The sequence below is a fragment of the Terrapene carolina genome, unplaced genomic scaffold (assembly GCF_002925995.2).
Source record: "Terrapene carolina triunguis isolate 2854851 unplaced genomic scaffold, T_m_triunguis-2.0 Scaffold58, whole genome shotgun sequence".
Classification (NCBI taxonomy): domain Eukaryota; kingdom Metazoa; phylum Chordata; order Testudines; family Emydidae; genus Terrapene; species Terrapene triunguis.
Genome location: NW_020664409.1, coordinates 41,739,979 through 41,755,540, shown reverse-complemented (window position 1 = coordinate 41,755,540; position 15,562 = coordinate 41,739,979). Strand labels below are relative to the sequence as shown.

Below are 15,562 nucleotides of genomic sequence, written 5' to 3'. Positions count from 1 at the left end.
TACTGCGACTACACTACTATTCTTAATGTGCTAGATCAGATAAGAGCTAGCACAAGTGTGTGTACGTAAGCTGAGAATCACACCCCTAACTCATAGTATAGACATACCTGTAGGTATATAATTGTATGTGTCAGTGGTCTCTGACATCCAACAATCCTTAAACCCCTCTGTCATTCCCCCTGTGAAGTACCAGTTAACATGTAGGACCAAATCCTGCTCACCTTGCTCATGCAAGTAGTCCTGTTGACCTCACTGAGACTACTCATGAGTAATTGGAGCAGGACTTGGCCCTTTGTGTATGCACAACCGATAGGGTTGCCAGTTTTGGGTGGACATATTCTTGGAGGTTCCATCACATGACATAATCTTTAATTAAATATTAATCATGGAATCCTAGGGTTAGATAACCTTGCGGTCCCTTCTAGTTTAATAACCCCTTGCCAAGATGTTGTATCTAAACCATCTAAGATAGATGGCTATCTAGACTCCTTTTGAAAATTTCCAGGGAAGGATCTTCCACAACCTCCCTAGGCAGTCTGTTCCATTGTCCTATTGTTCTCACAGTTAGTAATTTTTTCCTGAGACTTAATCTAGATCTGCTATGCTGTGGTTTGAACCCATTGCCTCTTGTCTTGCCCTCTGTGGCAAGAGAACAATTTTTTCCTTCTTTTTTATGGCAGCCTTTCAAGTATTTGAAGACTGCTATCATGTCCCCCCTTAATTTCCTCTTTTCCAGCTAAACATACTGTGACGGGTTGGATCACAGAAACCCCCTTGGGAGCTGCCACCCAATGTACCAAGACTACTTCTGCTCCTGTTTTCCCTGCCAGCTTAGGACTCCAGCACCCTGTCTTGCTGAGCCAGACACTCCAGTCTGCTCTAACACAGACCCAGGGTCTGAATCACTTGTCCCAAAGCTGCAAGTTTACCTGAAAACAGCTCACAGTAGTGTGCTTGTCTTTAGCACTCAGATGCCCAACTCCCAATGGGGTCTAAACCCAGATAAATCCGTTTTACCCTGCATAAAGCTTATGCAGGGGAAACTCATAAATTGTTCGCCCTCTATAACACTGATAGAGAGATATGCACAGTTGTTTGCTCCCCCAGGTATTAATACATACTCTGAGTAAATTGCTAAATAAAAAGTGATTTTATTAAATACAGACAGTAGGATTTAAGTGGTTCCAAGTAGTAACAGACAGAACAAAGTAAGTCACCAAGCAAAATAAAATAAAATGCGCAAATCTATGTCTAATCAAACTAAATACAGATAATCTCACCCTCAGAGATGCTTCAGTAAGCTTTTTCTCAGACTGGACACCTTCCAGGCCTGGGCACAATTCTTTCCCCTGGTACAGCTCTTGTTCCAGCTCAGGTGGTAGCTAGGGGATTCTTCATGATGGCTCCTCTCTCTCTCTCTTCTGTTCCACTCCTTTATATATCTTTTGCATAAGGCGGGAACTCTTTGTCCCTCTGGGTTTCCAGCCCCCCTCACTGGAAAAGCACCAGGTTAAAGATGGATTCCAGTTCAGGTGACATGATCACATGTCACTGCAAGACTTCATTACTCACTTGCCAGCACACACATATACAGGGAGACTCACAGGTAAACAGCCATCTGCACACAATGGGAGTCATCAAGATTCCAAACCATCATTAATGGCCCACACTTTACATAATTACAATAGGCCCTCAGAGTTACATTTTATATTTCTAGTTTTAGATACAAGAGTGGTACATTTATACAAATCAGATGATCATACTCAGTAGATTATAAGCTTTGTAATGATACCTTACAAGAGACCTTTTGCATGAAGCATATCCCAGTTACGTTACATTCACTTATTACCGTATTTTCTCTAAAACTATCCCAGTTACATTATATTGACTTATTATCAAGTTTTTATAAAACCATATAGACTGCACCCAGTTACTTCAGCCTTCGCTCATATGGCTTGCATTCCATCCCTTTGATCATCTTTGTCACTCACTTTTGGATTCTTTCCGGTTTCTCCACATTCTTTCTTTACAATGGTGATCAAAATTGGACACAGCACTCCAGCTGACTCCTAACCAACACCGAGTAGAGCGATACTATCACATCCTGTGACTTGCCTCTGTTAATGCCACCTAAAATTGCACTTGCTTTTTTTGCAACAGCATCTCATTGCTGACTCATGTTGAGGTTGTGATCCACCACAACTCCCAGATCCTTCTCAGCAGTGTTGCTGCCAAGCCAACTAACACCTATTCAGTATTTGTGCCATTGGTTTTTCTTCCCCAAGTGTAGCACCTTACATTTGTCTTTGTTGAATTTCATTTTGTTGTCTATAGCCCAGTTCTCCAAGATCCCTCTGAATCGTAGCCCTATCCTCCTAAGTATTGGCAACTTTGCCCCCCTCCCCCGCCAGCTTTTTTGTCATCCGCAAATTTGATCAGCATGCTCTCTGTTCCTACATCCGGGTCATTAATAAAGATGTTAAACAACATTGGACCCAGAAGAGATCCCTGTGGAACCCTACTTGAGTTCTCCCTCCAATCCCTCATCATTCCATTAATAGTTACTCTTTGTTTGCAGTTTAACCAATTATGTATCCACTTAATGGTAGTTCCGCCAAGCCCACATTTCTCCAGCTTACTTATCAGAATGTCATGTGGGACTGTGTCAAAAGCCTGGTTGAAGTCCAGTAATATTATGTCCACCGCATTCCCCCTAGCCACCAAAGATCTCTAACCTTTAATTCCTGGAGACTCCAGGACAATCCTGGAGGACTGGCAACCCCAACAACCAAAGGGAGGAGAATTGTGATTGGCTGGCATGTGTCACTTGGTTGCCTCTATCCCCTCGCTTTTCTGCGAACACATCACAAGTGGTTGTTACTATAGCTTGACCTCTCTGACTTGGAGCAGGGCGTGCTTAAGGGGCATAAGGGGCAATGTAGGCCATTTTGAAATGTTAAGTGGACTTTGCTTCCTTTTTGTTCTGGAAGTACTGCAAGTCTGAGCTACTCCTAGGGATCTACAGCACATACTCCTGCACATTGTTACCAAACTGGGTTCTGAGTAGCAAAGAGCATATAGTGAGCCTTTTCCTGGTACATATTGAAAATATTATGTGCAGACAGGAATATGGCATTGTAGTTGAGACACTGTCGTAATCAAATGGCAATATATGATAATTCAATTAAACATACTTCTGAAAACTGAAAAATAACCTGACCTCCACAGGGCATGCACAAAAGTCCCCTTGGTTTTTACTTTTTCCAGTTGTTTCTAGTTGTTTCTTTTATTTCACTAATAGATGTTGGAATTGGATACTTATCATAGCATCTATGTAGACTGAAAGAATAAGTAAAATATGTCAAAATTCAAGGAAAAATACAGTGCTGCAAGCATTAAAACGACAATCAAATTCTTCATATTTTACGAAGAGCTAGTGCTAAATAAAAATTATACCAGTACATCCAATAGAGTGCAGTACTGTACTTCAATCTATAAACAGTATAAAGCTCAAACAAGCCTATTGTGTTAGGTTTGAATTGCATGCTTCCTAGTGTGTGTGAGTGCTTCAGAAAAAAACCCAACACATTTCTCAAGAATCCTTTGCAATCTTAATTCTTTAACAAGATGTTGGTGAGTATAAGTTATGTGGTACTCTTACGGTTGAGATTTTTCTATTTAATTGACATCACAGTATTGTGTAGGCTGAAAAAAGTGTGAGATGAGACAAAATGTAAATATAGCAGAGTTCTGTAGTATACAATTAAAATTGTTAAAAATCTGTCATTTGAAGATGATTATTACTTTCTCTTGTAAATCAGTTAAAGGTTTTCATAGGAAAAGTGTTATATAAGTGCTAAGTGTTAATATAAATATGTGGAGGATCTTATATATTACGGTGAAAAAGTTGTGACTAATAACGTGTGTGTTAATATTAAACCAGTCTTAAGCTGTGTACTATAAGAGCTGAAGTACAATTAGTGCACTATGGGACAAAGGTATTTAGGTGCCTAAAGATGCAGACAGGCACATAGTGGGAAATCAGTAGAGTTAAACAACTAGGCCCTTTTGAGAATCTGAGTAGGTACCTGTCTGCATCTTGAGGTGCCTACATACCTTTGAAAATTTGATCCCATATGCTTTTTATATTAAGGTAACATTTAAGGTTCATTCCCATCCATGCATTTGTACTGGTGTCTGTAAGCAAAAGAGAAAGTAGTGTGCGCAGGTCTGTGTTTACAAGTAACGTCACCTGGTATTTGGAGATTCTAGTTTTCAACATTAATTGCCCTAAAATATTGGGGAGTATTTCTGTACAAATATCCTGATCTAAAGTTCAGTTTTTCAGCAGGGAGCAGGGGGTTTCACATATGCCTCATCCACTCTTTATTGTTAGCTCTATGCTTTTTTATGAATTGACTCAGACCTTTGTGAAACATACATCTTAGAGCACTTAGACCAAATTTCTGTATGAAAAGGTAGGCATTTATTTGTGCTCTAAGTTAATATAAGCCCTCATGAAATGTGCTAAAATAGTAATCCTACGGACTACAGCTCTCTGTTTAGAATATGTGCAGTAGCATTGCAAACTTTTCCACAAGGGATATCTGGACCTTTTCAGTTTAAACAAATGTCTTCCAGGAAATCATTATCTAAATTTTGTCAGACTTTCACCAATAACTGTATCTAAATCTAACACATGATGGCCTATTTTTAGTTTATACAGAAATATGGGGTTTGTGTTTATATGGCAAAAAAGATATTTATGTTTTCCATGAAGATACTGTTTATGTACATCACTTTAAACTGAGAATATGGCTATCTCATATTTGGGTGACTTGCACAATAGTTTTATATTATATCCCTAATATGAAATATGACAATCTCTGTTATATTAAGCAAGCAGATCGCATACACAGGTAAGCCAATTTTTTTGTGATTCAGGACCAAGCTATTCAAGTTTCAATTTAGTAAAAGAATCAACCACCTTGCAGTGCTTCTCCACTGGTAAAGTATGCCTAATTAGTTAAATATACTATTGATTATTGATTTACCATCTTTGAATGCCTGATCCAAATTCCATTAGTCCATTGACTTCAAATTGTTTTAAATCAGGCCCATAATTCTTTGACCTCCCTATTACAGAGCAATGCCATCAGCTAATTTAATTTTGTACAATGAAATCTGCAAATATTGCTTCCAGTATTATGTAAGATTTCTACAAAAGGCATGGTGGGGGTGCATGACTATGAAGGGATGGTGAGTGAGCATCTTCATGCAAGTGCCAACCTCTGGTTCTGATTTGGACAAAATAGCCATCCGCTTAAACCTTACATAAAGTCACGGTTAATACAATGGTTTTGTGTTCACATAGTGAAATTGTCATTTCTTTAAATACAGATAATAGTTTAGACAGAAGCAATATTGAAGCTACCTCCGACTATCGCAGAATGTGGCCTGAAAATGAAGCAACATATTGGCAATTTAATTAGTCAGGGGGACAGAGCATTTTTCTGCTACCCCAATAACAGAAATGAGTCACAAGTGTTCCATCAACAACACTTTTCTAGGTATCATCCGTACTCTTAATCCTTCTGCAAGATGCATTTGGGGACTTTTCTGCAATTGAAGAAATAAAGATTAAATTATTCCTATTGACTTTCTCTGTTTAATATTCCTTAGTGGTATAAGCATCAGGAGTGAATTCCCTGGAATCACAGGTTCCAATGCTGCAGGGATGGACTTGGCTATTCATCTCTCTGAGATCGGTAAATGGAGTTCCATTAAGCTTAGTGTATGTGAGTCATTTGAAGAAGACCTTAAAACCCAAGATCCATTCTATGTAGATGCCAAAGACCCAAACCTGTGATCTTTTGTGTAAGGATAGAGAGGTTATCCTTTTGCTCTGGGCCAACATTTCCTTACTCCTCTGTTGTGTTACATGCTCAGCACAAGTTGGCTGTTGCCCTCAGTGCTGTATAGATGGAAGGCACTACAGTAGAACCTCAGAGTTACAAACACCAGAGTTACAAACTGACTGGTCAACCACACACCTCATTTGGTACCGGCAGTAGGCAATCAGGCAACAGGGACCAAAAAAAAAAAAACCCCAAACCCAAATACTGTACAGTACAGCAGTGTGTTAAATGTAAACTACTAAAAATATAAAGGGAAAAATTAAAAAAAAAAAAGATTTGACAAGGTCAGGAAACTGTTTCTGTGCTTGTTTCATTTAAATTAAGATGGTTAAAAGCAGCATTTTTCTTCTGCATTGTAAAGTTTCAAAGCTGCATTAAGTTAATGTTCAGTTGTAAACTTTTGAAAGAACAACCATAACATTTTGTTCAGAGTTACGAACATTTCAGAGTTACAAACAACCTCCATTCCTGAAGTGTTCGTAACTCTAAGGTTCTATTGTATATACACATGCAAAATATTACTATTGTTTTAGTTATATGAGTACCTATTTTAATTTTCCAAGTGAACAAATGGGTACAGTAACTCCTCACTTAAAGTCGTCCCAGTTAACGTTGTTTTGTTGTTACGTTGCTGATCAATTAGGGAACATGCTCATTTAAAGTTGTGTAATGCTCCCTTCTAATGTCGTTTGGCAGCTACCTGCTTTGTCCACTGTTTGCAGGAAGAGCAGCCCGTTGCAGCTAGCTAGTGGGGGCTTGTAACCAGGGTGGACTGGCAGCCCCCCTATCAGCTCCCCGCTCCCCTAAGTTCCCTGTGCTGCAGCCTCCCAACAGGCTATCAATTGGCAGTTCAGCTGTCCCTCTCCCCACTGCCATGTGCTGCTCCTGCCCTCTGCCTTGGAGCTGCTCCCAGAGACTCCTGCTTGCTCTGCAGGGGGGGGAGGGGGCTAATGTCAGGGTGTCCCCCTCCCCCCTGCTCCTGCACCCCACTTACCCCTTCTCCATATAGAGCAGGGAGGGGACACCAACAGAGAGAGACAGAGAGAGCTTGGGGCAGCAGCTGCTGTCTCAACTTCCTGAGCCACTTAAAAAGACAATGCACTTAAGAGTGGGTCAGCTTACTTAAAGGGGCAGTGTGCATCTCTCGCTCTCTCTCTCCCACACACAAGGTGTGTGTCTGTCTCTGTCTGCTATGCTGTCTCCCCGCCCTCATGTTCGTTCTGCCTTGTGTGAGAGGCTACATTAACAACAATGTGTTAACCCTTGAGGGCTCAGCCGAGTGCTAGTTCATTATTTAGCAGCAAGGCATTCCCTGGGAAATATCCCTCCCTCTTCCACCCTCTAACTTCACCACCTCAACCAAGCTTCACAATCATCATAGCTGTGAACAGTATTAAATTGTTTGTTTAAAACGTATACTTTGTGTATAGCTATATAATATATAGTTTTTTGTCTGGTGAAAATTTTCCCCCTGGAACCTAACCCCCCCATTTACATTAATTGTTATGGGGAAATTGGATTCACTTAACATTGTTTCGCTTAAAGTCACATTTTTCAAGAACATAACTACAACATTAAGTGAGGAGTTACTGTATTTCCAATACAACTGTCATGTGATGGACAGAGGTATATGCTACTTTTCAAGAGTCTATCTACCAAACTGCTCTTAAGATCCTCCTCAAGTTTTATCCATCAATGTTCTCTCTTCATCTTAAAAATTACTGAAACACAAATAAAGGAGGATACTGATATTTTCACTTGCCACTCTTCCATGTTCTAAAGCTTATATTTTCTTTGTCATTTTGAATCAGTTTGTCTTACTTGATATCACAGGAATCAAAATAGCCCTTTGAGTCCTCTATGTTGGTGTAGAAAAGATTGGAGGCCCGATTCTCCTTCATTTTACACTTGTGTAACTCCAGTGGAATTTTTCTTTTTTACACCAGTGTTAATTGTAAAGAGAACCAAGCCCTGGCCTTGAGTCAGAAAGAGTTATTATATATGAAACAGCAATGCTAAGTATGTTCTATCAGTAACAAAAGACTTAATGCTGCCATTGAATCAATCCCAAAGTAAGATACTACTCAACCTGATTAAAATCAGCAGAATCTGAACCTAAATTAGCCTCCTGAACAGCCTCCTGTATGGTGTTATTTTTATAATATTTTTGTTTCTCAGATGATTCAGGCTTACGCTGAATTTTCCTGATAAGTTTCCCCCATTTATCCTTTACACTAGTGTACCAAGATTCATCCATAGCGACCAGGATAAAAGGCGGGGGATTAATAGCACATCTTGCAAGCAGTAAATGTTCCCTTTTCTACTCCCCCAGGACCCACTCTGTTTTCTGATTAAAAGGTCTCCTCTGACTCTCCAGATGCTAAATATTAGGTTTTGTATTTTAGGTGATAGACATTATTGCCACTTTCTGGGTCTGTGATCACTTGACTGCTTGATATTACTGGTGGCCAAAACATTGTTTTACAAATGTTTTGGTGAACCTATATTTCCTTTATGGGAATGTAATCTGGAAGGATTTGGAGTCATTTTAATATCTGGTTGGACATGTAATTTTCTGGCCCATTTATCTGCCCATAGGACTCCACATGGAGGAATGTTTGTTTGCGCTCTAACTAACGATTTGACCTGGAGGAATTTGCTAGATATATGCTCTTGGCGTCTGGTACTCTGGAAATCAGGTTTGCCACGGTGTGACTGTTTCCATATCCTTTGGGAGACTCCATAGTCAGTGTACCTTGAGGAGTTCATAAAACAGTAGTATTAATAGTGAGACTGCCACCTAATACATAGGGGGACATAGCATGAAAGAATCATGGCCAAGTTAAGCAATGATGCTCTCTGAATAATCTAGCAACTCTAGAAGACTAAATTAGTGCAGTAGTTCTACATCATTAAAACATCCCTTTCTAATAAGGCTACTGCCTTGCTCTAGAACTCAGAGAAACGCATCTACTTGTGTTGTAATATTAAAATTGTTTGATTGTCCGTGACACCAGGATTTAACGTCAGAGACACAAGTCTCGTCTTAAACAAACTTGATTTTCCTCCTACATACATGAGAACTCATTGTTTATGTTGGGAAAACAAGTTCTTGAACTTGACTTTTGGACTGACATGGCAGAATGTATATTTGTCTTATATTAACATTTGTTTTACTCCAGAGGAACACCACTGATTTCAATGGATTTTACTCTGGATTTATTCTGGTGTAAGTGTGGAGAGAATCAAGTCTGTAGTATTTGGAGATGGAAAAGACATATGTTCACCAGGGCCGGCTCCAGGCACCAGCTTGCCAAGCAGGCGCTTGGGGCGGCCACTCCAGGGAGGGGCAGCACGTCCAGCTATTCGGCGGCAATTTGGCGGATGGTCCCTCACTCCCGCTCGGAGCAAAGGACCTCCCGCTGAATTGCCGCGGGCCGATCGCTATCGTGGCTTTTTTTTTTTTTTCGTTTTTTTTTTTTTTGCGCCGCTTGGGGTGGCAAAAACCCTGGAGCAGGCCCTGATGTTCACTCATTCCATCTCTCTGCAAAGATAGGATATATTCCACCCATTATAGGAGGTACAATATCAGATATTAAATTGATACTACATGTTAAAGTACAGTTAGCCAAAGCTGAGAAATATGATGTGTTGTGTTCTATTGGTTAAAAATGAAGTCTTGGTAACATGTTGCTCATAATTTTGGTATATTGTTCTTAATCTGAAGTCAGGTATGCCAATTCAAAGAACCTGTTCTGAGTTTGTTTGGAAAATGCCTAAAATTGTTTCTGATACTCAGTGGAATTTCATAGCAGGTACATATTTATTCTGTTGCCTAAAATTTGATGAAATTCTATAGAGAATAAATGGCAGGCAATTTACTCAGCAGGAAAGGAAGCTATACGAACTTATGCAAGCTGAGGATCTGGTCCAATATGTTTTATCCCCCTAAAATGTGCTTGTATCCATAACAATGTGTACGGCATCATCCTCATATGGCTTATTTTCTTGAAATTTCTGATCTATCTTTGTATGTAGCTTAATTAAGAAAACAGGTTGAGATATTCATTATGAGCTTCATCTTTCAGTGAAATGATTTTTGCATATCATTACAGAGAAACGAATGCAAATAGTATGTGATTGTCCTTATTTAATTGTTATAGAAAGTCTTATTGCATTCACAGCCAACTGTAGAGCTAATAAAACTTTAGGATTCACTTGATTTATATGCAACTTAAATCTAAAATATGTAAATGTTGTAAAACTAGTAATGTGAGTTTTTCAGAATTTAGCTGGAACCTTGAAAGCTACGTAAATTGATAGAGGCCTGACATATGCTACTGTGTCAAAATACATATAGATTTTTAAAAAATCATTTTAATAACATCAATCATATTGCAGCAAGAAATGTAAATGTTCATGACATTACATATGGACTGCTCTGAAATGTTCTGACAATCTGTTACGTTTGAGTGATGTTTCAACCCTGTCTTTTTTTTTTTTTTTTTTTTTTTACGAGTTTAAAAACACTGCTCATCTCTGTCATATGCTGTACAGGATAAAAGTCTTTTCCGTTTTCTTAGCAAGAATCAGACAACCAGGGTGCTGCTGAAACACAGAGAATATGCCGCTGTCTGTTCAAAATGCAGCCTAATGAGCCAGACTAAATACAATGGACAAGAGAGCTGTGGGAAAAGAAAGTGCTTTTGATGGATCTGTGTGGATCAACTGCAGCTTTAACCTCTAACTAGTTTTCATTTTTCATCTTTACAATTTCCATTTCCCCTTTTTGTTGATATAAATTACATTTCAATGAATGGACTCTCCAGCCTATGTGACAGTTTTGTGAGCTCCGATAAGGAAACAGCAGGTCTGGTTATTATCCTAGTAATAATTTTTTTGTTTTTTTTCTCTTTCTTAGTCACGACCTATTCCCTCACACCTTACTTCAGCAGTAGCAGAGAGTATCCTGGCTTCAGCCTGTGAGAGTGAAAGTAGAAATGCTGCAAAAAGAATGCGGTTGGATAGACAGCAGGTACTGTTATTTGGGGTCTACCACGTCCATATTTATAATTAACGGCATGAGGGTAATTTACATAGGGTATCACGCAGAGGGGTGGTACATCTCTTATACTTACTGTTAGCAAAAATAATTAAATGTCTATGGATTTTATGTTTTAAATAAATACATGAAAATGCCTTGTAACTACATTGTGTAGATGTTTAGAAATGTGTTGAGCATATCTAGTGTGAATGGATGGATAAAGAGATTATCATACATCTGTGTGTAATAGTTGTATACTTTATGTATTGTATGTGTATATATTATATATACAAATAATATACATAATGTACAGTACATGCATAAAATATATATGCATATAAAATTATACAATTATACTTTACATTATTTATATATGTATAATCTTCCTTTGTGTGTGAATTTATAAATATAATGAAGGGTGGAAATACCTATTTGTTTTTAGTAGAAAGGTTACTGAGATATTTCCCAAACTACTGTACTGTCCGTTCTCTTGTAAATCAGTCTTTAAAATTCATATCAATATTTATCTTATTTTATTCTTATGTTATTCAGTATGTAGTATACTATTTGTTAGAGTTTTAACTGTTTGCGTTTTATTTGCTGGAAACATCATACTTCCTTTCCAACTTCTTAAAATCAAAGTGGTAGCCAGTCTTAGCTTTTGCTTATTTAATTGCTCCAAGATCATGGTGAATGTCTGACCTTTTTATTTAAAAAAATAAGTGTGTTTTATTTTATCTGATGATATTGTAAAGTAAAAGCCCAAAGACACCACAACTGTATTGAAACTTGACTTAAACTCATGGTTGATAAACTTTTTCTTTGTATGGACTTTTCCAAAGGGATGGACATTTTGCCTTTATCTACTTTCTGTAGCCTTTCTTGGAACAGTGGATGCTTAGGATTATCCTTAGATTGCTGATAGCTAAGAGTCTGGAAATGTATATTGCTATGTCTTTTTGATGATATTTTGTCTTTTGTGACATTTCAATTAATGTTATGGATACACCTTAAGGTCGATTAGTTACAGGTATGTAAAATACATATATATTATATGTATAATATATGGGATGGGATTTTCAAAGGAACCTCAGGGAGTTAGTCAACCAGATCCCATTGCAAACCAAAGGGGGTTAGGTACTTAACTCGCTTAGACTCCTAAGCAAATCCTAGCCATAGTTACGATATATAAATTCAGCTATGCAGAAATCTTGTATCCATCTATTCTGAAAACTGCCTGAGGCAGGTATATTGCCTCTCAGAGTGAGCATTCATTTCCCACTGCATGGACCTACCTCCACTAGTAGATGTGGAGAGTGGCGGGTACCCTTCCTTGCCTCTCCCCACATACTTCAGGGAGTCCTACCACTGTTGATGCTAGAATTACAGAGTCCTTGCACTCCCTGAGCACAAGGACTGGGATTGTGCCTGGCCCCTAACTGGGCATATGTGGTGGTGACTTCTTGAACTCTGTTCTCTCTGACCCTGCTGTCCCCTCAGGCACAATGTGCCCCATAACAGGCTGCTGGGACTGTGTTATATACCAATCTCAAATAGTAGTTTGAGGGTTTAAAATATTTTGCCTTCCAAGACAAGTATTTAAAAAACCATTTGGTAAACAGTTAATTTCAACAACAGTTTTGATGAATAATCAGCCCAACAACAGTTTGTCAATGAAAAGATCTAATGCAAAAGTCAAATCAAAGGTAACCCCAAATTGTTTTTAGTTATTTAATTTTTATTAAAGACAAACAGAATTGTTGATGATACTAATTACTTTCACTCCCAGATATTAAAAGAGAAGGCATCAACCTCAAATGCTCTATCTTTTGTATTTAAGTGTTTTATTATACTATCCACATGTAACATTTTATCCACTAGGAAGAAAAAAAAAATCCCCCATCTTTGCACCATAAAGATGCAAGCTCTCTTTGGGTACTCTTTTGTGTGACAGTGACAAATATTGCATTTTATGAGCAACTTCCTTGCTGTATTCTGACAAAGACAATGATAAATGTGGCCCTAATCCAGAAGAGCACTCGAGCCTGTGCTTAACATGAAGCATGGGAGAAGCCATGTGACTACTTACATGCTTTGCTACATTGAAGCCCTAATGCCCTCCATGTAAAAATCCAATTTTCGAAAATAAGGTAGTAAAATATGTGATTTATTAAAATCAGGCTGATAATGAGAAACTAGCTTCAACCTTACCGATGGAGAGACCAGCATCTTTCCATAATGTTTGAATGTGTAATATTAAAGCATAGTCAGTTGTGGAGTTGTTTCCTGCAAGTAATACAAACATGTTTACTAGGTCATGGTAGCTTGGGCTATAATGCTTAGCTGTCTGACTGTGTTAGATGTTACCCAACTGCTCTTTTTAGCTTGAATGTATCTAGATTACCTTGAGGTTAGGCTCAGGTGGTTGGTCTGAAACCTGAATAAGTGCAGAGGATTTACATATGAGATGAATATTATCTGACTTCAGAGTATTGTCATTTCAATTTGTGTTAGTCATCCAGCAGTTAGTGTTTATATTTTGTAAGTACATGGATTTATCCCGCCGTACACTGATAACTGCTCCAAGAAAAAAAGATTATGGACAAGATGGTGGGGTCTAGCTGATTTGCCCGGAGCCCAGGTCAGGAGGTGGTGTGCAAAAGTAGTACATACCTCACCTTTACACTACCCTGGTCCTGCCTCATCTCCATTCAGGATCAGACCCCTGGGCTGGATTTTGGATGGAATTGCTTCCAGCCTACGTTCTGAGGGCTTCTCTAATTTAGGTTGACTGCAAATGGGCATGAGGGGCCAAAACTACAGCTGAAAGTCAGTGTGGCCCTTTTTACCTTCTTCTTTTGCAGCAGGGAGGGAATATGGCATCATCAGAGCCTCTGTGCCACTGAAGGATCATGTTTACCAAAGGGGTGATCTTCCCTGAGTCAGTATTAAACTGGCTTACGGGCCATATTGCACCTGTGGTGAAATGCAATGCAAAGCCGTTACACTGAGTTGTAGGGTCTAGCGTGTTGTGAAATAGATAGTTTTGAATGAAACTTAGCACAGACAGAATAAAAACACATTTGCATACATACATTGCATATGGTGAATAGGTACGTGGCAGTGACAGTAGCTTTTTATTGTATGCTTCATACTAGGAACTTAGTTAGGACTAGGTTGATTAGACTGATTGGGAATAGAGAGATATGTGTAATAAACTGTGGAACTAATTGTCTCCTCACTAAGCACACAGGCAATCTGCAGAGAAGTTGTGATGTCTATGGCAGCATGAACTTTTGCATGCATTACCTCCTCACTGCAATGGCACTGGAACAATTTTTATAGTGGGGGTGCTGAAGGTGGAAGCCACGTATTTGGGTTGTTGTTACCACTTGAAGGCAGGGGGTGTGGCAGCTCCTCTAGTTCCAGCACCTATGCCTCGCTATAGAACCCTCTAAGGAGTTTCTGAGGGAAGGTGCCTGCTGTGGAATCCTGGGCCACGTAGCTGGAGCTCAGCCACAGGCCTGATAGCGCTGCTGTGTGATCTAAAATCTTAGCAATTTCTGACTTTGCATCATTTTAGCACATCAAGGGTTGGGCTCATGGTAGGGGCATGGTCTGGTCTTCACCACCCCAACCCACACCTCCATAAAGGCAGCCCTGGAGCAACTTTGGCATGTGGTTCCCAGTGAGAAAAGAGACCTAGGGTTTGGCCACAGGATCCTCTCCACCCAAAGCAGAGAGGGCTAACCAGATTTCTAGGAGCAGCCAGCAGGGAGCCTTGGACCTCTGATGAATCTCCCAAAATATGTGGATGTTCTTGGCTTTCAGGGAAGGATGAGAGTGGTTCTCTTTTCATCCGTGGAAGAATGAAAAGGAAAAAGAGGATTTTTTCCCTTCCTCTCTCTGTCACTAATTTGCATGTAATTTGCACCGACCCTTCCTTTTTATAAGAGAGAGTGAGGAGAAGAATGATTTCAAAACAGGAAAATAAGGAAATGAGAACAATATTGGAAAAAATCATCTTTATTGTTATTTGGACACAAATGTCGTATATAACATTATGCACCTTTTTTCTCTATTATATTTAGAATGAATTCTTATGGTTTTCCCATTTGCTTACGTTGTAGGTTTTATGTATAACAAAATACTGCTTGTTTTTAAATGAGGCAAAAAAGTGAGAGGAAACTTGCCACCAAAAGAGTATCTGGGCTCATGATAGGAGAGTAGGGCAGGGGAAGGTGGAAAGAGAAAGATAGCAGGTTAAAACAGCTCGTTCAGTGTGTGAGCTCTAGTCTAACTTGTAACATTTATGTCTGGATGAGTGTATGGGTCTCTTTCTATACAAATATACATATTTGGCAAGATCTTCGGCTGGTGTAAATTGATGTAGCTCTTCTGACTTCAGTGGAGCTACACTGATGTATATCAGATAAGGATCTGTCCTATTACACACACAATATTGTGTATGTGAATAATATTCATACCTATTTCTGAAGATAGCAGACCAGATTGTCTCCTGGATTCAGGTTGCTGTGTGCTGCTCATGCAAAGTGACCTTCAAGTCACTGTACCCTGTCATGGGAAGGAGCACCTTAGC

At 39.1% G+C, this 15,562-nt stretch overlaps 1 protein-coding gene across 3 annotated transcripts in view; it reads left to right on the top strand.

Moving 5' to 3' along the window:
• NOL4 (nucleolar protein 4) overlaps nt 1-15,562 on the top strand; it is a 244,731-nt gene that overhangs the window by 193,983 nt on the left and 35,186 nt on the right. For 2 of the 3 annotated variants that reach the window (XM_026647337.1, XM_026647336.1), the window contains one exon: nt 10,840-10,953. The exons of the other annotated variant lie outside the window; for it this stretch is intronic. In XM_026647337.1, the coding sequence (XP_026503122.1) occupies nt 10,840-10,953 (114 nt within the window). The remainder of the gene's footprint in view (nt 1-10,839; nt 10,954-15,562) is intronic. 3 annotated transcript variants of the gene reach the window in all.